Raw genomic sequence first — 21,669 nt, 5'->3', positions numbered from 1 at the left:
AGAGAAAAGAGAAGGCAGACAAGAAAAAATAGAAGTCATGCAGGAAAATGTGTTTTCCTGGTCTATTCTCATCCTTTAAAAAGTAGTGTTCTCTTCTTAACCAACTCAAATTTCAAGTAGTTTCTGTTCATTTATACTCTAGTAGTTCTTGGTTTCCATGAAAAGGAAAAGGAAGAGGGAAAAAGCCACAATTTGAGCACTTCCCACTTTAATATCCGAACTTTCATATAGTCTTATTCTGTTTCTGCTATATCCCATAAAGTTTAAAAATATTTCATCTTCTACTAACTTCTAAAACATGTTTTCTGAAGCAAAACTAAACATTGATAATGAAATCAGTTATCAATTTGTTGATATAACATTGATAATTTTATTATTACAGTGATTAGCCGCATGCTTGGTACTGATAGTAAAACAAAACCAGTCTTTGTGATCAATAAAAACTGTAAAATATCAGTATATTCTTTTGGCTACTGCTAATGAGACCCTTTATGTGTAACAGAAAAAACCCGCTCGAAGAAGATATGAATCATATGGAATGCATTCAGATGATGACGCCAACAGCGATGCATCTAGTGCTTGTTCAGAACGCTCCTATAGTTCTCGAAATGGTAGTATTCCCACATACATGAGGCAGACGGAAGATGTGGCAGAAGTCCTCAATAGATGTGCTAGTTCCAATTGGTCAGAAAGGAAAGAAGGCCTCCTGGGTCTGCAAAACTTATTAAAAAATCAGAGAACACTAAGGTGAGTTGTGTTGTCTTAAAATAATAATCCTGTCAGTTTAGCACTTTCAACTTGACTTTGTCTGCATAACACCTTAGAGATATTAGTATGGGAACAGGCTTGTTTGAAATTCAGAAGATGGCATCAAAATATTTTCCCAGGCTTCAGGACTGTCTATACTATATATACTAGAAATTTTTATTTTAAAGGAAACTTCTAATTCACAAATAGAAATTCATGAGAAAGGTATTAATTTTTAAAATTAAAAAATGATAAAGTGTACATAAGATTAAAGCTATCCAGTTTATTAAAATTCATTCCTGATAAATTTTTCAGTAAGAGGAAAGAATGTTTATGCTCACTTGAACATGAAGGTGTATTCTCAGTGTTCATGTAATTTGTGAGTCTTAGTGTAATACAAAATGGAATTGGAGTGAGTTTCTCTTAACTTTATATTGGTTTTTTGTTTGTTTGATTTGGTTTGATTTCATTTGGTTTCCTTTCCTACTGGCTTTTACTTGCTTTTTCCTTCTAAATTCTTTATTGTCTTTATCTGTATAATGTTTTAAACTTCTCTAGTCAACCCCTTTAAGAACCTAGATTTAGATAATTCTAAGTTTGAGGGTAGTGGAAAATTAGAGGAATACTTCCTGACTTGATACCTGAAATCAGAGTTAGAGTTGCTAGCTGTACTTACTTTAGAAAGTATTAAAACTGACCTGGGTGGCTCAGTGGGTTAAAGCCTCTACCTTCAGCTCAGGTCATGATCCCAGGGTCCTGGATCAAGCCCTGCATGGGGCTCTCTGCTCAGCAGGGAGCCTGCTTCCCCCACTCTCTCTGCCTGCCTCTATGCCTACTTGTGATCTCTATCAAATAATAACAAATAAGTAAATAAATAAAATCTTTAAAAAAGAAAGTATTAAAACTATTTAATTTAAAATAGATGTTCATCTATATGTCTAATATATTTTAATATTTGTGTATCACACTTCATGAATCATTGCAGTAAGTCATAATATTGTTCCTAACCCTGTCAAGATTAGGTTCAGTATATCATTATCAGTGGCAAGAGGGTAGGCAGAGTGTAGAAAGATTTTAGCCCTCAGGTGGCCAAATTTAAGAAAACATCTTAGCACTTAAAGGGTAAGATTCATGTGCTGGGAATGTCATTTGTACAGTTTCCCCTGTTGTGCTACATTAATGAAATACAATTATAGTTCTTTTCATATAACTTTTAATTTTTAATATAATGTGGGTTGCAGCAGAATTATTGTTGTATTTGATAAATTTGTGTTTATCCTTGATTAGTAAGTCCCACACATTTTTTTGATTTGGAGGACTGTTTTTCTATAAGAAGCCTAATTACAGCTAAGGTTATTTTAAATGAATTCTTCCTATAGCATGGTATTAATAAGCTACTTTGGGGGCACCTGGGTAGCTTTGTTGGTTAAGTGTCTGACCTCAGCTCAGGTCATGATCTCAGGGTTGTGGGATCAAGCCCTGTCCCTGTACCCCACCCTGCTTCAGGCTCCCTGCTTAGGGAAAGCAAAGGGCCTTTGCTTGTCCCTCTCCCTCTTCCTCTGTCCCTCTGCCTGCTTGTGCTCTCTCTGTCTCTCAAATAAATCTTTTTTAAAAAAAAGATATTAATAAGCTGCTTTATTATTTTGACAGTCGAGTTGAACTGAAGAGATTGTGTGAAATTTTCACAAGAATGTTTGCTGATCCTCATGGCAAGGTATGTTTTAGTATTTAAGATTATTTACTTCTATGGGATGTCATTTGTGGATTGCCAAAAAAAGCATAAAATAATAGCAAAACACTGTAAGCCATTTCTTTTCAAACATAATTGAAAGTGTTTGATATCATACATAATTTAGAAGTTGCTCTCCAGTAACCATTTAAACTTCTCCAGAGAGATTGTTTTAAGACTGTAAGCTGAGGGATACAGTAACAAGCATGATTCATAGAATTAGTCAAACTGAATAGTGTTTGTATCACTAGAAACTTTTTACTGTTTGTAAAGAGAGAAAATTGGGGTAAGTTGAAAAAAGGTCTTGAGAACTTTAATTGTTTTCTTCTTTTGCTGTGTTAACGTAAATATATTCTTATCTTAAAAGAGCAATTATATGGAAAAGAATTGCCATTAAATAACACAAAAGCACAAAATACCTGTCGGCCACAGTTTGGTAGTAACATTTAAAAAAAGCATTTCATATGTTGATGTAGTCCATAAAAATTTTCAGAGCACTGTTTAATTTTTAATGTTGATTAAAACATACTTCGTTTTAAGCACTCAGGTGTAATCTGCATGTATACCGGGAAATTTTGGTTCACCTTGCAGGATAGTTACTGTTACAAAATGTGTTTGGTTACTCTGTTTTCAATAATGTGTCTGACAATGGTGAAACTTTATTGTCTTTTTTTTAGGTTACCAGTTGTCTGCATGAGAATTTCTTACTTAAGTGAGAGGGAGATGTGGAAGGGAAATTATTAAAAAAAAAAAATTAACAAATTTCACCTTATTTTTTTTGTCTTCACTTTGTTGTTGCACATATCATTCTCATTTTTTTCTATTTTTGATATTTTCATTACTTGCAACACTACTTTAAAGATAATAAAATCCCACTTCGTATATAAACTAAAATCTAGCTAAAGATTATAAATTGCTTCTACTTTAAAACAGTTTTCAAAGATTACCCTCTATCAGAAGGTGTACTTATTTTATCCAAGAATGCAAGTTTCCATTATAGACAAAGATTAAAAAACACTTGGTAAGCAGTTTGTTTAAAATTTATAACTTTCACGGGTGCCTGGCTGGCTCAGTTAGTGGAGCTTGCAACTCTTGATCTCAGGATCATGAATTCAAGCCCCGCATTGGGCCTAGAGGTTACCTAAAAATAAATAAATAAATGAAGTTTATAACTTTCAAACTGAACATGTAGATAACTGTGATTTTACACTTACATTGCTACCACTAGTTATAGCTGTAGGACTTGTTTTAATGCAAAAAATCTATCGATCTTGAACAATAATTGTTGGTCTATTTTCTTGGCAATAGAACCCAAAGTACAAAACAATTGTTATCTGGATGGACCTCTTTTACAAACAATATTTTAGTAATTATCTATGCGACTTTAAAAAATAGAATTTTTTTTTTTAAGATTTTCTCTGTTTATTGGCCAGAAAGAGAGCTCAAGGAGGGAGAGTGGCAGGCAGAAGGAGAAGCAGGCTCCCCACTGAGCAAGGAGCCCAATGTGATACTCAGTCCTAGGACTCTGGCATCATGACCTGAACTGAAGGCAGACACTTAACCAACTGAGCCACCCAGGTGTCCCTAAAAAACAGAATTATAAAATATCTTCAGTAAGTGATATAATTCTTCCCTGTTGGAAGGTATAAGACCAAGACTGGATTATTTCTTGAAGCCTCAGTTTCTTTTTTGCTAGGACAATAATACAATTTAGTTGGGTGCTAGAATTTATACATTAATAAAAAAGAAACACTTTTTAAAGAGTCTCTTGGAGATGAAATAGGAAAGCTGAGTTTGATGTTGAGAAGGGTACTGAACTGAGCACATAGCACATAGAGAACCAGCTACGGTCCTCCTTAGAATTGCCACGAACATGACTTTTTGGTTTTTCTTCATCAGGTTTTATAACAATATACAGTTCTTACCAACCCATCTGGTTTTGTTCGTTTGATTATGTTTTGGGCAGTTTAGTTCAATGAAGACCAAGTGTAATGGGAAGATTTTTGTTAATTTGTTTCTGCTTGACTTTTGTTTGGTGGTTGTCCATCAGAGGCTCTGCCAATAATGTAATTCATTAAGAATAAACTGGATATGTCACCATTCTGTGCTGAGTTTAAAATGTCAGGGTTTGGGGCGCCTGGGTGGCTCAGTCGGTTAAGCATCTGCCTTTGGCTCAAGGAATGGTCTCAGGGTCCTGGGATCAAGCCCTACGTCTCGCTTCAAGCTCCGTAGGAAGTCTACGTGTCCTCCTCCCTCTGCCCCTTCCCCCACTCATGCTCTGTCTCTCTCTCTCTCAAATAAAAAAATAAAATATCAGGGTTTGATTTGAGCTTTTGCATTATATCCTGATATTTTTAAAATAGCAGATCTCTCCCCATTTTTTAAATATATCTTGATGTAAAGTACCAACAGCTCCATCTTCAGGATCAAGCATTTTGATACTTTATTTTGTTTCCAGATACAGTTTTGTATCAGAATAGACCATTTTTTTGTTCTGTAAAGGGCCATATAGTAAATATTTGCAGCTTTGTGTGCCATAAGGATCTCTGTCACCACTACTCAACTCTGCCATTGTTGCACAAAGACATCTACACACAATATATAAACAAATGATTATGGCAGGGTTACAACAAAACTTTATTTATGAACATTGAAATTTTAATTTTCATGTAAATTGCCCATTTTAAAAAAATACTTTTTAAAATCATTCTTAACTTGCAGACTATAGTTTGCTGATCCCTGTTTTCTATGCTCAATTCTAGGTTATTGACACTATAATAGAAACATATGTCCAAGAGCCTCTGCTCACAGAGCTCATGCCACCAGTTGAAGGTCAGGATTTTTTTTTTTTTTTTTAAAGATTTTGTTTGAGAGAGCAAGAGTGGGAGAGCGCAAGCAGGGCAAGTAGCAGAGGGAGAGGAAGAAGCAGGCTCCCCGATGAGCAGGAGGTCCGTGGGGCTTGATTCCAGAACCCTGGGATCATTACATGAGCTGAAGACGGATGCTTAACTGACTGAGCCAACTAGGCACTCCCAAGGTTGGGATTCTTGAAGGCAAGCAATGTATAGGCCCCTAGGTGAAATCATCCAGTGTATTCTGGTATTTCTCTGCCATTCTCCATTACGGATCTGTGATTTTTATTTAAATGCACAGTGCTGCCTTGTAATGCTTCTCCTCTCATCTTTCTCTTCTCTTCTCCAAGGAGACCATGTCAAATAGTTTCTCTCTTCAAAACTGCAGTCCATTCACCTCCCAACTTATGTTATGCTCCAAGCATATTTCTTGGCTTCTTAGCTTACCTGGAAAACGGAAGCCATCAAGCAGAAACTCTCATTTCCTGCCTCCAAACCAGCCACTGTATCTACACAGAAACCCATTCTTTCTATCTTCCCTCCTGTTGAAATGGAGGGAGGTCTCACCTTGAAGCTATTGTTAGCCACAATACTCTGTTGGGCCTAATTTTTTGCTAATATGGTCTCATCTGCTTGGCTTCCGTGAATTGCTCATAAATTCCATTTTGCTGGTTGACATTTCTTTTTGTTTTCAACTTTATTATTGGTTTTTCGATTTATCTTTTCTGTCTCCTTAAGGAATGTGATGTGTCTGTTGTTGAAGTGCCTGTTGTGTCTCATCCAGTCTACCTCATACCCTTTGTCATGCAACCCCTGTCTCTCTTGCCTGTTTTACTAAGTGTTGGTTCTGTGTAGGTTCTTGTCCTGGGCTCTCTTCTTTCATTCAGTACCTTATCTAAAGCTTCAGTTACCGCTTGCTATAACCTAATGACTCCCAAAAGTGTACTTGCAGCCCATATATTTCTCTTGTGCTTACTTAGTCACATGTCTTATTAGTCATCTTCAACCTCAAAACTGCTTTATCTCATTGGATGGTTTGTCTCATTAGATGAAATCTCCATTCGCTCATTGCCTAAGTGAACATTTTGGCCATCATTCTGGAAACTCACTTAATCCTAATTGATCCAACCTTCCGAATATCTGTCCATTCTCACTGCCAGTTCAGGGCACAGTGGTCTTTTTCCTGTTGCACCTCCTCCACACTGCATCCTTTAGTAATCTTTCTATAAAAGATAAATTTCTCTACCAGCTTAAAAACCCTGTAGTGACTACTCATTGTCCTCAAGAAAATGGCAAAACAAAGCCTATCATTTTGCTTGTCATTCCTTCCTCACTCTCACCCCAGCCCTAGACTATGTCCATGTCCCCAAAGGAGCAATGTACTTTTTTCTCATAGCCTTGAAAAATGTTGTCAGGGACATTTCTTTGTCTTCTTCAAGCCTAGGTTAGCTCTCTACTACTAGTGAATCTTAGTCACTTAATCAGTGACCTCAACTGTCCTGAAACCTCACAGGGCAAAAACTGTCAAAGCCTTGCCCCAGAATGGGCCATAGTGTTTGGGAGGAGACATCACACACCACTAGCTTAGTTAGGTGGATTTTCCCATGTCTTTTTAGGTTAAAATCAACATTTCAGTCTCTATGTTAACACCTTCTGGATAATAGCCTACTTCATGGTAACTGAAAGTTGTTCTCACTCATGCCCAACACAATTGAGACTACTGTCCTCAGCAGAAACAAGATACTTAGAGAAACAGGTTGTGGATAGCCCCATCTACTTTTCTACCATCTACTTTGATACAGATCTCCTTCTCCAACCCCCAGAATGTTTCCCTCTTACATATTTTAGAATGTCAAGAAAGCTCTAGTATGCAATGCAGAAACCCCAGATAGGAAGGGCCAGGAGAGAGCTTTTCTGAATACCGTTGAAATATATGCTGGATTTTTTTTCCTGGTATAAGATTGGCAAATATAGTTTGCAGGCTGAAATTATTTGATACCTGTAACATGATAAACTTTTTTTCACCTCAGATAACCATATGCAAATAAGTGGTGATGGATGATGATGTATGTATGACAGCAATTTAGAACATAAGCTGCAAATGTTTGATTTAAAGCCTGTTAATATTTTTCTAGAGAGACCGTACAACATGGTGATATCAAGTATGGATAGTAGAGCTGGATTACTTGTGTTCGAATTCTACCTCCAACACTTATTAGCAGTGTGTGCCTTGGTTTCCTTATCTGTAAAACAGTTAATAGTAATACCTACCTCATAATATTGGGAGGATGATTAAATGAGTAAAGCCCTAAGTACACACCAAACACTGTGGAAGTTTTTTTAAAACTAAGTAAGCTTGAAGAATGAAGAAGTTCAGGGAAGATTTTTATTTTGACCACTCTAGAATCGTTTTTTTCCTTCAAAATGTAAGACGGGTCAGATGCCAAAAGTTATCTTATGTGTTCTCACATTTGCCTCTGAAGGAACTGTCTGAAAGGAGCTACCTTCACTGAGATGCATGCATGCTTTGAATTGGCATTTTATGATCTATATAGTCCTACCTCTTGAAGTCATACATACCATTGAGTCTTAAACAACTAGGGTAGGAATTTAATCTATGGCTACTCAAATGGGACACAGTTGGGTGCCCAGGTCACTTCTGGTCTCCTAAATAAGTGTTCTAGACAGCAGAGCTGTTTACAGTCCTAGGATCAGGAAACCGTAATGCACATCTTACTGGGGCAAAACTTGAAGTTATGGTATAAACAGTTACTTTTTATTTCCAAACAACTGTAGTTGTTCTAAACCTTCACAGATGCCATTTAAGTTGTAAATGTATTGCTTCTGAAGAGGGAAAAAAAAAGTAAATATTATACTTTGGAACTAAATGTTGACACCGTTCAGAAATGGGGGCAGGTATCTTAGTCTTAGATTCTTTATAGAAGTTGAGCCTCAAGGATATTAGAGTCTGGAAAAGAAGTTGGTTTTCTGGGTTTTGTTTTTACATTTCTTTGGCCAGGAGGTGAGGGAGAAACACAGAAAAATCACATGTTCTTCTCTCTTACTGTTCATTTAACTCTTGTTTTAAAAACTATTTTGAGTTTATCATAAAACTTTGAAAAACATTTGTCATTTTTATTTTCTAAGTGTTTTTCTTCCATACAGGAACTTTGCATTGATGGCGACTAATTTGTGTGTTTTTCTTTTTTTTTTTTTTTTCTTTTTGCATGCTGTCCCCTGTGTTGGAACTCTCAATAGAGAGTAAGTTGGTTCAATATTTGTTGGAAACCTAACTTTACTGCATGACTGTGAAATTAACCCTTTTTCTCTATTTTCTCTCCCGAAGAGTTCATGCAGTGTTGGACCCTTTGCAATCTACGAAATGCTATTTGCAGTTATGCAAACTGTCATTCTGTTTGGAGATGTGCTTTTTAATCTACTAATTAATCTAATTTGATTATGTTCTTCTGTTCTATATTTGATGACTGGCACACCTAAAATGTGAGATTGAGAAAAGACTGCCTCAACTGTAATAGCCCAAAGGTTACGTTTTCCATTGAAGTACACTTGTGAGATATGTGGAATTATAAACTGATTCCATTAAAGGGTGGTTCCATTGAATTATTAAAAATAATTCCCAAGTTTCACAATAATTAAAAAGTCTTTAGTCCCAACCTCAACATTAGTACTTTTTCTAATATTCTATAAACATCATTCCATGAAAGCAAACAGAACAGTTTATGGAGCAATTTTTCAGTTTTTTTTTTCTGAAATCTAAACTTTTAGCACTAATATAAACGTATCTACTTTCCACTTTCTTCATTAATTTTATTTTATTTTTTTTTTTTAAGATTTATTTATTTATTTATTTGTCAGAGAGAGCGAGAGAGCGAGAGTGAGCATAGGCAGACAGAGTGAGAAGCAGGCTCCCTGCCGAGCAAGGAGCCCGATGTGGGACTCAATCCCAGGACGCTGGAATCATGACCTGAGCCGAAGGCAGCTGCTTAACCAACTGAGCCACCCAGGCGTCCCTCTTCATTAATTTTAGATAAAGAAAAAGAAGGATATCAACATCTAATAGTGAACTCTGTGATAGGGCAGTCAAGTAAGAAATTTTATGTGAAATTCCCAGTATGTGTTTTGAATAGATATATATAGTCATGTATCTTATCACTTAGTAAGTACTATTGATAGGATTTAAGTATTTTGAAAAATAATAGTAGAATTCTGTATGTGGAGTACTGTAGATAACACGTCTACATTTTGTTCTCTGTACTTTCATGGTATATGATCAAAAGAAATTTCCACCTAGGAGAAAACAGCAGTTCAGATCTTGGCAGGAACGTAAACTTTGGATATGTTGGCCTGAGAAGAAAGGGCCTTCTGGAAATGACTGGCATGAGTCTAGAGAAATGGGAAATGTCAGAAAGTTTATAGGAAAGAGAAAGAAGAAGTTAATCTTGGTTGGGATGAAGGGAGGATCTTATACATCTTCCCTTGCCATTGAGAAAAAAGAGCTGGCTATCAATTACAGGGTAAGTTTCCACATAAGAGAAAATCCTTACTCTTTAAGGAACTTTTTCTGCACATTAATTGAACAACTTTTTGTTCAGTCTTCAACCTCTGATAAACTTTGAGCTTGATTCCAATTGATAATGCAAGACTATATAAAAGTAGAGGCTTTATTCTCAAATGTTACATGTTCCAAATGGAAAGATGATATACATACAGAAGAAGTTAAATAGCACCATAAAGCTCATCCCACAAAGGTTCCAAGTGGCTATATTCTGACATGGTCTAAGAAGCTTTTTGGCTAGGATTTGAGCAGTAAACTTTGTAGCAAGTCACATGCTGTGTGTAAATAGAGGGGGCATGGTAGGAAATCAGGAGTGTGGTAAGAAGTGCTCAGAGATGAAGACTTTATGTTGCCAGATAGTCCAAGATCAGTTTGGAGAGTTAGACTATTGTCTAAGCATTTGAGACATTATTTTATAGACTATTCTATAGGCAGTGGAGGGTTTTGTTTCTATCAGAAGAATGATATCACAGTCTGATGGTGAGAAAGAAGCATGAGTTGGCCTGCTGCCTGTTCTGTAAATAAAATTATATTGGATCACAGCTGTATTCACCTGTTTACATCCTGTCTGTTGCTGTGCTACTGTGGCAGAGTAGTTGTGGTGACAGACACTGTATGGCCTGCAAAGCCATATGTACTTACCTGGCCTTTTCCAGAAATCAGACTTGAAGTCAGAAAGACCTGGTGCCTACAGTGATAGCTATTTCAGAGGTCCTGGGGCCTTCTAGGCTAGAGCAAAGTAGGCCTGTTAAAGAGCAGAGCAGGCCTATTAAAGTCACACTTTTGACGAAAAGCAAATCAAGACGAAGTCTGGCTTTTTTTTTTTTTTTCTTTTAAGATTTTTATTTGTTTGACACACACACACAGAGAATACAAGCAGGCAGAGGGAGAGGGAGAAGCAAGCTCCCCTCGGAGCAGGGAGCCTGATGTGGCGCTTGATCCCAGGACCCTGGGCTCATGACCTGAGCCGAAGGCAGCCGCTTAACTGACTGAGCCATCCAGGTGCCCATGAAGTCTGGCTCTTAATCACTGCACATTTCGAATGCAGAAGGAAAATGCTTGGCAACAGAAATGAAAGAAGGAAAATAACAGGAGGAAAGCAGTGGCAAGCTACAGAATGGCCAAGCATACTAAAAAAAAAAAAGCTCCTACTTCTTCTCATGACCAGGAGATAGTTGGTGGGCAGGAAACTGAAGGAGAAATTCTTGAGACGTTGTCTTCTGTAGCTGTAAGCAAAGGATTTAGATTGAGTGTAAAGATAGTAGAGGAGACCATACTATAGAGAGCAAGAACCAGAATAGAAAGATTAGTCTTAAAGAGAAATAAAATTGTCTCTCCCTTATAGAAACAATTATTGGAAGGATGGTTATAGAGGAAATCAAAGTGAGGGGAAAAGTCAGTGGAGAGTTTTATGTTGAATGACAGTCAAGTGCATGAGGTAAGTTATCTTGTAATAGAGTGGAAGGAACATAGCTGAAAGCCAGCTAACTTAGTTTTAAGTCGTGACCCAAATATTGACTATGGAAACCTTGGACAAGTCACATAATTTTCTGGTTCTCAGTTTCTTGAGAACCAGATAAAATGGGAGAGCCAACTTTGGAATTCTAATGTTGATTTTACTATAGTGAAAGCTTAAAGTAAGATACTTCAGGAAGAGAGGCAAGAGTTGAAACAGGATTAAAAGTAAATCAAAGAATTAGAGTGTTGTGCCTGGCAGACTAGGTTTGGGGGATGGGCAGAAAGCCCTGATGTGTCCTGTTTGCTGTAATTCCTGAGGTGTAAATACCCCACCATGGCTAATTTCAGGCTATTAACTATCTGACGAAATTCCTGAATATTTAACAGTCAGCTTTCTAGTCAAGTACTAACTGAGTCAACACACCACTGGACAGATTTTAATGAGATGCATTACTTAAGAACACTAGCTTTCCTTAAAAGTTTTTATCTTACAAAATATTTTAAACTAGTAGATTAATACTGGAACCAAGTATAAAACCCATTGAAAGAAATGGAGACTAATAGCCTTCAATGATTTTTTAGAAATCACTAAAATTAAGGTGTAGATTTTTATAGTTACAGTTACCCACATCACTTATAATTACATTTGGGGCAGTTTTAATAAATACTATATCTCATACCGAAAGGATTTGTGACCACTGACATATTGAGAAATCCAGGAGTCTCTAATTAGCCCAATATGTCAGAATGTTCTTATATATTAAGGTAGCTGTCAACAAAGTCATCTTCTGATTAACTCAGTGTCGTTCTTCCAAAGAGCTGAGAGGTGGTGAGGCTATCAGGAGGTAATTGCTTGCCCCAAATTTGAGATAAAATGGATTTCAGTTTAACTAGGCATCATTGACAACATTAGGTGTGCCAGCCATTATGGCCAAAGTTTCTTTACCAAGTGATGCTGCATGGAATAGCTAATTGTTGAACTTCTGCGCAGAAGTTGGATAACAGTTCAAACATACTCTTGTATCACAGAGTCCAATGAAAAGCAAGAGAGATTGTTTTTCCGCTTGGCTGCCAATCGCTGTGCCTCTGATTCCTGTATTCCCTTTCTATTTTGGTTTTGAATTGATCATAGAGGTCAATATTTCCTCCTTTTTCTCTTCCTTTCCCCATTTATCCACTGTAGGTATTCAGCATGTTTTTGGAGACTCTAGTGGATTTCATACAAGTCCACAAAGATGACCTTCAAGACTGGTTATTTGTACTGCTGACGCAATTATTAAAAAAAATGGGTGCTGATTTGCTTGGGTCTGTTCAGGCAAAAGTTCAGAAAGCCCTTGATGTTACCAGGTAATGTTTTCTTTAGATACTTCAAGTTTATCCAGTAGTAATCAGAAATGTTTAGTTTCTGTGTTTAGATTTCTAAGCCCTTCTGATCCATTTAGGCTGCATGGGCTTCATGTGAAAATTGTTAATGATGCCCATTCACATCGATATATATAACACAGCATTGGTCCTTAAATCGAACACTGCCTTTCTTTTCTAAAACTGTCATGAGCATTGCTTGAGTAATTCAAAGGTGGTATTTTATCTTTATTAGGATATTCAAAGCAGAGTTGAAGATCTTATTCAGTCTAATGTAAACATAAAAAATAGTTCCTAAATTTAAAAAGAATGTTTTATTATAACACTTAAATATTCAGAATCTTTTTTCAGAAGATTTTGAACGAATGATACATTTCTTTCTTGTGTAGATTGTTGAGGTGACTTATTTCAAATACCCACTTACTAGGTTGAGGTGAGTCTAGAATTCAGATATTAGGTCTGGGGAAATAACTCTGATAATGTTCAACTTAATTTTTTCTTTTACTTTTTTATTTTAAAGATTTTTTATTCATCTATTTTAGAGATTTTATTTGAATATTTTTATTCATTTATTTTAGAGAGCGTGCAAGTGGGGAAGGGTAGAGGAAGAGGGAGAGAGAGAATCTCAAGCAGCCTCCCTGCTGAGCACAGAGCCCCATGTGGGCCTCAGTCTTACAACCTGATCATAACCTGAGTTGAAATCAAGAGTTGGACCCTTAACCAACTGAGGCACCCAGGCACCCCACAATTTTTTTTTTTCTGATTAAATCCATACCTGAGTCAAGATAGACCGTTACTTACTATAGTGTTGCTTTTTAACCCCCATAGGATATAGAGTGAAATGTTCACATTGTTCTGGGAATAACTTAGGTGCTGTAAGTAGTATAAACTATACCACTTACAGATACTACTTCATGCATGCTCTTTGAATTGCATATTATGTTTTGGTATTAAGCATAATCTTCTGTTTACTTTGCTAAATGTTTACTTGATTAATTTTTGTTTTGCTTTATTCTTTCCTTCCAGAGAATCTTTTCCAAATGATCTTCAATTTAATATTCTAATGAGATTCACTGTTGATCAGACCCAAACACCAAGCTTGAAGGTAAAAAATTGAAGTCTTTTGAAGACATTGTAAGGAATTGAAGTATTTTATTAATAAAGTTATGTTGATATTTGTATTTCCAATGAGAAGCTGTTCCATCAGTGGATTTTGTTTTTATAAACTTTCAGACAGTCAAGCCAGCACTTCGGGACCAGCTTCACTCTTTTTGGAGCTCCAAGGTTTTTTTTGTTTTTGTTTTAATCTTCATTATTTCTTTTCTTAACTCTCTTTAAAAACTCTGCCGTGTTTCAGAGAATGTTTGTATGCATCTGGTTTCAACTACTAACCTCTGTAAGCCCTTTAAGCATGCACAGATTTTATTTCGAATGTTACTCAATTGCCAGACTATCTCTGGAGAAGCTTACTGGGGATTTTCATTTAGAAAGCAGCGCAAGTATGGCCATCTAACTCTAAGCTGGTAATGCAGACTTGCTCTATAAAGTCTTACCTAATTTTATGTTTGTGATTTCCCAATACTTTTTTTTTTTTTTTAAGTTTAGAAGTTTGAATAGGTATTTTCAGCAAAATGTCAGTTTTGCTTATGTATTTATTTTAGTAAACAAAAATTTTTAAGTTTAATCTCCCTGCTATTTTCCAGTTCTCCTTAACTGAAATAGTAACTTTTCTTTTTACAATGTGATATTTCTAATGTGTGCATAAAATTTAGAGTCAGGATTAACTTTCTCAATTATTATTAGCACACTTTTTAAAATTAATTTATGTGAAAATGAGATGGATTCCAATTTGTGACTTAAAATAATTACTAGGTTTAACATAGAAGAAAAAAAATTATACGTAAAAGCCCCTGAATTTTTTACTAAAGATGTTTTCTTTGTGAGTTTTATTAAGTGAGATTAAAGTCAGGGAAATAACAAGCATATGTGCATTTACAAGCCTTACATTTTTCTGCTCTCTTCTGCACGAGATCTATTTCTACAAGCGTTATTGCCCATGATTGATTTTCCTTTAAGTTTCTGAATATGATTTTGCCTTAAAAATCACAATTATGTTTCTTACAGGGTTGAGTTACTCAACATAACATTAATTTCTCAGAGCTGCTTTGTGAAAGGGATTCCATTTATTTTGATTTTAAAATGTGACCTACAGAAGGAGAATCATTTAGTTGATTTTACTAATAAATGTCTTGAACTCATTCTTTGTCCTACCCATTGTTCAAGGCAATCCTAGGAATATAAAATTTATAATTTTTTATTATAATGCACAATAAACTATAATAAGGGCTATAATTTAGGTACCAGGGGTAGGTAGGTATTCAAGTGCTACTGAAAATGTGCATAGAGCTATTTCATGGGCTAGTGGAAAGGGAGGTCCAAACCATTCGCTTAAGAAATAAAGATGATGGGTTCCAGGAGAGAATAAAGTTGTCAAATGCCTAGAGAAAAACAGACAAATTAAAATTAGTTTTCCTGTTGGAAAATGGAGACTGGAATTACAGACTGTTTCTCTGAAAGCCATATATTTATATGGGCCGTATATTTATATGGCTTTTTATATATACATGCATTACATTTTATATCAACATACACACAAAGCAAAGCTGTAGGGGTAAATCACTCTTCAACTCCTAAGTTAATATTTTAGAATAACAAGGAAAAGTTAAATTGGAGCCATACCTATGCCAAAAATAAATAACTTGCAGATCGGTTACAGATTAAGATTAAAAATCTGTTCTAAACAGGTTATAGAAAAACACGAACAGCTTGAGTGTGAGATCTGTAAAGTTCTTTATTGAAAAAATGATGGATCTTGCAGATAAAGGAGAAAATTTTATATAAAATTTTATCTCCCACAGTCATGTGGTTAAATATCAGAAAAGAAGCAATAGAATGGGGGAAATGGCAATACAGAGTGATTTTGAGTAAGTAATATTTTAAAAAATAATTTTGGTGACTTCTTTTTCTGGGTTTCACAGATATGTTGTAAAGTTATGCACACTTGAGCAGCAAGGTAATTTTTACTTCTCTGAAGAAGAATGAACATTTGTGTTATTAAAATTACAGATTATGTATATAAACTTAATATCCTACTTAAATCTAAACTTTCAAATGATTGTCATGTATGTATTGTGATTATTATATTGTGATTATTTTGCCTAGTGGTTTAGTAAACACACCTACTCTATGAAACCCTTTTAAAACTTCACGTGTGTGGGGCACCTGGGTGGGTCGGCGGGTTGAGCCTCTGCCCTTGGCTTGGGTCATGGTTTCAGGGTCCTGGGATCGAGCCCTGCATCAGGCTCTCTGCTCAGTGGGGAGCCTGCTTCCCTATCTCTCTCTGCCCACCTCTCTGCCTACTTGTGATCTCAGTCTCTCTCTGTGTCAGGTAAATAAATAAAATCTTCAAAAAAAAATTTTAGAATTTATAAATAAATAAAAGTTTATGTGCCTCTGTAAATTGCCAGGACACTGCACTAGTTGAATCTCACATAGCACAAGTAAGTATATTCAACTATTGATGGTGGCAAATTGAAAACAAACTACCACTGATGTTTATTCTTTGATTTACAGTTGCCACCTTTCAGTTACTCACACTGATAGAAGGTGACATGGCTTTAAGAATCCAGAATGTTAGGTGCTGCCATAATTTATTAGGCCTGCTACTGCAGAATTAACCCTAAGTCTCTTTCCCTTAGGTACATTTTACCTAAGATGGCTGATAGGTTAACTCTCAGGGTTTTTTTCCAATATATCTCTTATAGTTCTTAAAATTTATTCATTTTGAAATGAATGTAATCTGATCACTTTTTTCTTTTAAAAAATGTTTTTAAAGATTTATTTTTTTTAGAGAGAAATAGCATGCCCAAGAGAGGGGGGAGAGGGAAAGAGAGAGAAAAGAGAGAAGCAGACTCCCTCATGAGCACAGAGCTCAATCCCATGGCCCCAAGACTACAACCTAAGCCAAAACCAAGAGTCGGACACTTACCCGACCGAGGAACCCAGGCCCAGGCACCCCCTTTTCCTTTTATAAACAGGAGTCAGAAGTGGGGAAATGTACAAGAGTCAGAACCTTATTTTAACACTTCACTTCCTATATATTGATTTAGCATGGTACTTCTCAAGGACTTTATTTGGGTTGAGTGAGACAAGTGGCATCTTAAGATCAATAACAAGAGAAGAAGGATCATTGTTATCTTAATCTTTGGCAATGTTTTTTCAAAGTTGCTGTTTTAATCATACACGTAAACCTTCCAAGTCAGCAAATCAGTATTTAATACATGTTCAGCATCTGCTGTATCCAAGGACTGTACACTATGCCAGGTGCCATTTCCAAACTGCACTAGCAAAGTCCTTTAGAACCATTAATTACAAATCCTAGAATGTTAGAAGATGTGACAGTTGTTCTCACCCTGTTTTTCTGCTCCAACATACCTGAGAGAAAGGTGATCATTTAACAGTGCTTACTCTAAGGATAACAAAGTCTGACCATAAGGAAGAAGCATGTGTGTTTGCCCCACCTCCTGCTGATTTTGAAGCCTGCATTCGACCACACACCTATCTACCATGTACCCAAGCATCAGGAATTACAAATAAGTGTTGTATTTTCTCCAGTGGTACTTCTGTAAAACTTTTTTGTGACACTTCTTTTGAAAGGTAGTAATTCTGGCAGTTGATGGACCTATTAAGGTACTGATATTTGGTTAATGTTACTGTTATGTTTGGGGGAAAACGTGTATTGCCCACCTCAGTTACTTACTTGGTTTATGATACCTTATTTCCAGTATACTTTTGGCTCATTTCCCCAAAAGCCAAATTATACTTAATTTATAAAGGCTGACTCCCAGGGAAGTCTAGACAAGAGTTAGCTATAAGCTCTGAAGGCAGCCTCAAGGAAAAGGGTCTAATTTTATCATGAAGAGTCTTCAGCAGTTGTTCAGACACAGGGAATGAAACACCTGGGACTTAAAAGTTCTGCTATATGTGAAAACAAAAATCCACATTACCATGTATTTGTATCTCAGATACGTAAGCGGTTATATAATTTCTTTTTTGTTGTTGATGGTGTTTCATTTTGTATTGGTCAAAAATAATCACCTGATTGTTTCTGAAGTATTATCTGTATCCCTCAGTGACCATCTGATTGTCCTCTCATTTTGCTTACCTCTGTAGGTGAAGGTTGCTATCCTTAAATACATAGAAACTCTGGCCAAACAAATGGATCCAGGAGATTTTATAAATTCCAGTGAAACTCGCCTGGCAGTATCTCGGGTTATCACTTGGACAACAGAACCCAAAAGTTCTGATGTTCGGAAGGTATGTTTTAATTTAAGGTTTAGAAGGTAAATTAGAAAAGCAAGTCAGTTGTTTTGGATTGCCAATGAAGGGAATTAATATTTCAGGACAATACAGTTAGTATTAAGTTATTTACCTAGTGACATGAAGACTTTTCGTTTTAATGTTCTCTTTTAAATTATTTTAAATTTTATCCAATTAATATGAATATAATATAAAAAAGACTGTCCTGGGGCACCTGTATGATTAAGCATCTGACTCTTGGTTTCAGTGTATGTTGTGATTTCATGGGTCATGAGATCAAGCCCTGAGTCAGCTCCGTGCTCAGCAAGGAGTCTTCTTGAAGATTCTGTCCCTCCGCTGCTCCTTTCCACTCGCATGCATGCTTTCTCCCTCTATCCCTAAAATAAATAGCTCTTTTTCTTTTCTTTCTTCCTTTTTTTTTTAATAAACCTAAAAATAACTGTCCCAGGGCACCTGGGTGGCTCAGTTGGTTAAGCATCCAACTCTTGATTTCAGCTCAGGTCATGATTTCAGGATTGTGAGATTGAGCCCTGCTTTGGGCTCTGTGCTGGGTGTGGAGCCTGCTTAAGATTCTCTCTCTCTCCCTCTCCCTTCCTCCTCCCCCCCAAAATAAATAAATAAATATTAACTGTCCTCGCCACAATCCTCCCAAGCTCTAATCTTGTAACCATTCAAAATATAGTCAACCCTTGTTAGTAACCAAAATATTTAGAGAATTTATATGTCTCAACATCCAAAAAAACAAGTAATCCAACTAAAATGGGCAGAAGACATGAACAGACATTTCTCCAAAGAAGATATACAGATGGCCAACAGACATATGAAAAGATGCTTCACATCACTCATCATCAGGGAAATGCAAATTAAAACCACAATGAATTATCATCTCACAGCTATCAGAATGTCTAAAGTCAAAAACACGGAAAACAAGTGTTGGGATGGATGTGGAGAAAAGAGAACCCTCTTGCATGGTTGGTGGAAATCCAAATTGGTGTAGCCACTGTGAAAAACAGTATGGAGGTTTCTCAAAAAAATTAAAAATAGAAGTACCCTATGATCCAGGAATTGCAGTATTGGGTATGTACCCAAAAAATACAAAAACACTAATTCAAAAGGATACATGCACCCCTATGTTTATAGCAGCATTATTTACAATAGTCAGACTATGGAAGCAGACCAAGTGTCCACTGATAGAGGAATGGATAGAAAAGAGGTGCTATATATACACACACATATATACACGTATATATAAATATATAATGGAATGTTCAGCCATAAACAAGAATGAAGTCTTGCCATATGAACAACATGGATAGAGCTAGACAGTATAATACTAAGCATAATAGTCAGGAAAAGACAAATACTATATGATCTCACTCATGTGGAATTTAAGAAACAAAGGGGAAAAAAGAGACAAACCAAGAAACAGACTTTTAATTATAGAAAACAAACTGGTGGTTACCAGAGGGGAAGTGGATGCGGGGATGAGGGGAAAAGAGAAGGTGATTAAAGAGTATACTGAACATAATCAACAAAAAAAATGAAATAAAAAAATACAGTTGACCATTGAACAACACAGATTTAAACCGTGGTGGTCTACTTACATGCAGATATTTTTTATAGTATGGTACTATAAATATATTTTCCTTAGGATTTTCTTAATAGCATCTTTAGTTTACTTTATTGTAAGAATACAGTATATAATACATAGAGCACACGAAAGATATGTTGATCTGCTATTTATATTACCATTAAGGTTTCTGTCAACAATAGACTATTAGTAGTTAAGTTTTGGGGGAGTCAAATTATTAAAAAATGCAGAGATTCAACTGTGCGGGAGGTTGGTGCTTATTCAAGGGTCAACTATAGTCCAAATCTTTCCCCTTTCAGATACCATTGTATTTCAAATAAGAGTTTACAGTATTACCTGATCTACTCATTTTAGGTATTATCTGTTGATCTATTGATAAATTTAGCCATTATGTAGCTTTCTATCTATCTTTGTACATAAGAACTTAGCTTTGGGAACACCTGGGTGGCTGAGACGGTTGATCATCTGCCTCCCAGGACCCTGGGATTGAGTCCCACATCGGGCTCCTTACTCAGTAGGGAGCCTGCTTCTCCCTCTGCCTGCCACCCCCCCTGCTTGTGCTCCCTCTCTCTCTCTCTCTCTGACAAATAAATAAAATCTTTAACAACAACAAAAAAACTTAGCTTTACCCATGCCATTTCCACCTCCTTTCCTAAATCTTTCCCCATTATCTTCAGAATACTTAGGAATCAACCATTGTTAATCAATACAAAAGATTTACCTTCTGACTGTGGAAGTAAGTGTTCACTCCTACAACAAATGGTTTCTTGCTACCTCCTTTCTTAAGCTTTGTCGTGGTGTAAATAATTTACCTTGTTTTCCATTTCCCTGGTTTTTTTTTTAATGTTGTTTAACAGTTCATATTTTCAATATCTCTGTAACATGCTTATGGGTAACATTTTCCTTATGCTCAAAAACCTGTTATTTATTTATTTCATGGGGAGCTCCTTTCTAGATCTGTTCTCTTCGTCGTCTTCCTGAGACTTCTCTTCACCCTTTACTTTCACCCTATATGTAGCTCTGTTTACTCTCTTCCTTTGTGAGTCATTTTCTTTGATATATGCTGTAAAGAAGACACAGAATATATATTTTGTGACCTTTATTTCTAATGGTGAACACTTTACCCAACAGAAGCAGAATATATATATTCTTCTCAAGTGTATATGGAACAGTCTCCAGGATAAGACCATATTGTAGGCGATGAAATAAACCTAGGCAATGAAATAAACCTCAATAGTTATTTTCTTAAAAGAATGAAAATAATACAAAGTATGTTCTCTGCCCACAATGGAATGAAATTAGAAGTTAATAACAGGGAAATTTGTGGAGGGTGGGGGGGCTTACAAATACATGGAAACTAAACAACTTATTCCTAAATCACCAGTGGATTGAAGAAGAAATCAAAAGGGAAATTAGAGAATACAATAAGGTGAATGAAAATGAAGACATGACATACCAGAATTTATAGGATGCAGCTAAAGCAGTGCTTAGAGTGAAATTTATAAGAGTTAATGCTATAATAATAAAGGAGAAAGATCTCAAATTAGTAACCTTAACCACTACCTATGACACTGGAAAAAGAAGATCAAACTAACCCTTAAGTAAACAGAAAGACAAGACTAAAGCACAAATTGGGGTGCCTGGCTCAGTTGGTAGAGCATGAGAGTCATGATCTTAGGAGCCTACTTAGAAAAAAAAGATTAAAGCACAAATTAATAAAACAAAAACAATCAGTGAAACTAAAAGCTGATTTTTTGAAAGATCAACAAAACTGGCAAACTTTTAATTAGATTGACCAAGAAGAAAAGAGACTAAAATTACTAAAATTAGAAATGAAAGAAGGAATATGACCAACCTTACAGAAATCAAAAGAACTCTAAAGGAATACTGTGAATACTTATATGTCAGTGGTTTAGATGAAATGAACAAATCCCTAGAAAGATGTAGACTACCGAAACTGACTCAGGAAGAAATA

At 36.0% G+C, this 21,669-nt stretch overlaps 1 protein-coding gene across 1 annotated transcript in view; it reads left to right on the top strand.

Annotated features, from left to right (window-relative positions):
• Nucleotides 1-21,669, top strand: part of CLASP2 (cytoplasmic linker associated protein 2) — a gene marked incomplete at its 5' end in the record, with an annotated part of 139,585 nt that overhangs the window by 84,586 nt on the left and 33,330 nt on the right. The window contains 5 exons of the mRNA XM_080810437.1: nt 503-747; nt 2,398-2,461; nt 12,546-12,709; nt 13,751-13,829; nt 17,957-18,100. Of these exons, the coding sequence (XP_080666563.1) occupies nt 503-747; nt 2,398-2,461; nt 12,546-12,709; nt 13,751-13,829; nt 17,957-18,100 (696 nt within the window). The remainder of the gene's footprint in view (nt 1-502; nt 748-2,397; nt 2,462-12,545; nt 12,710-13,750; nt 13,830-17,956; nt 18,101-21,669) is intronic.

Source organism: Martes martes, assembly GCF_963455335.1.
Source record: "Martes martes genome assembly, chromosome: 1".
Classification (NCBI taxonomy): Eukaryota; Metazoa; Chordata; class Mammalia; order Carnivora; family Mustelidae; genus Martes; species Martes martes.
This window is presented reverse-complemented; position numbering and strand designations above follow the sequence as displayed.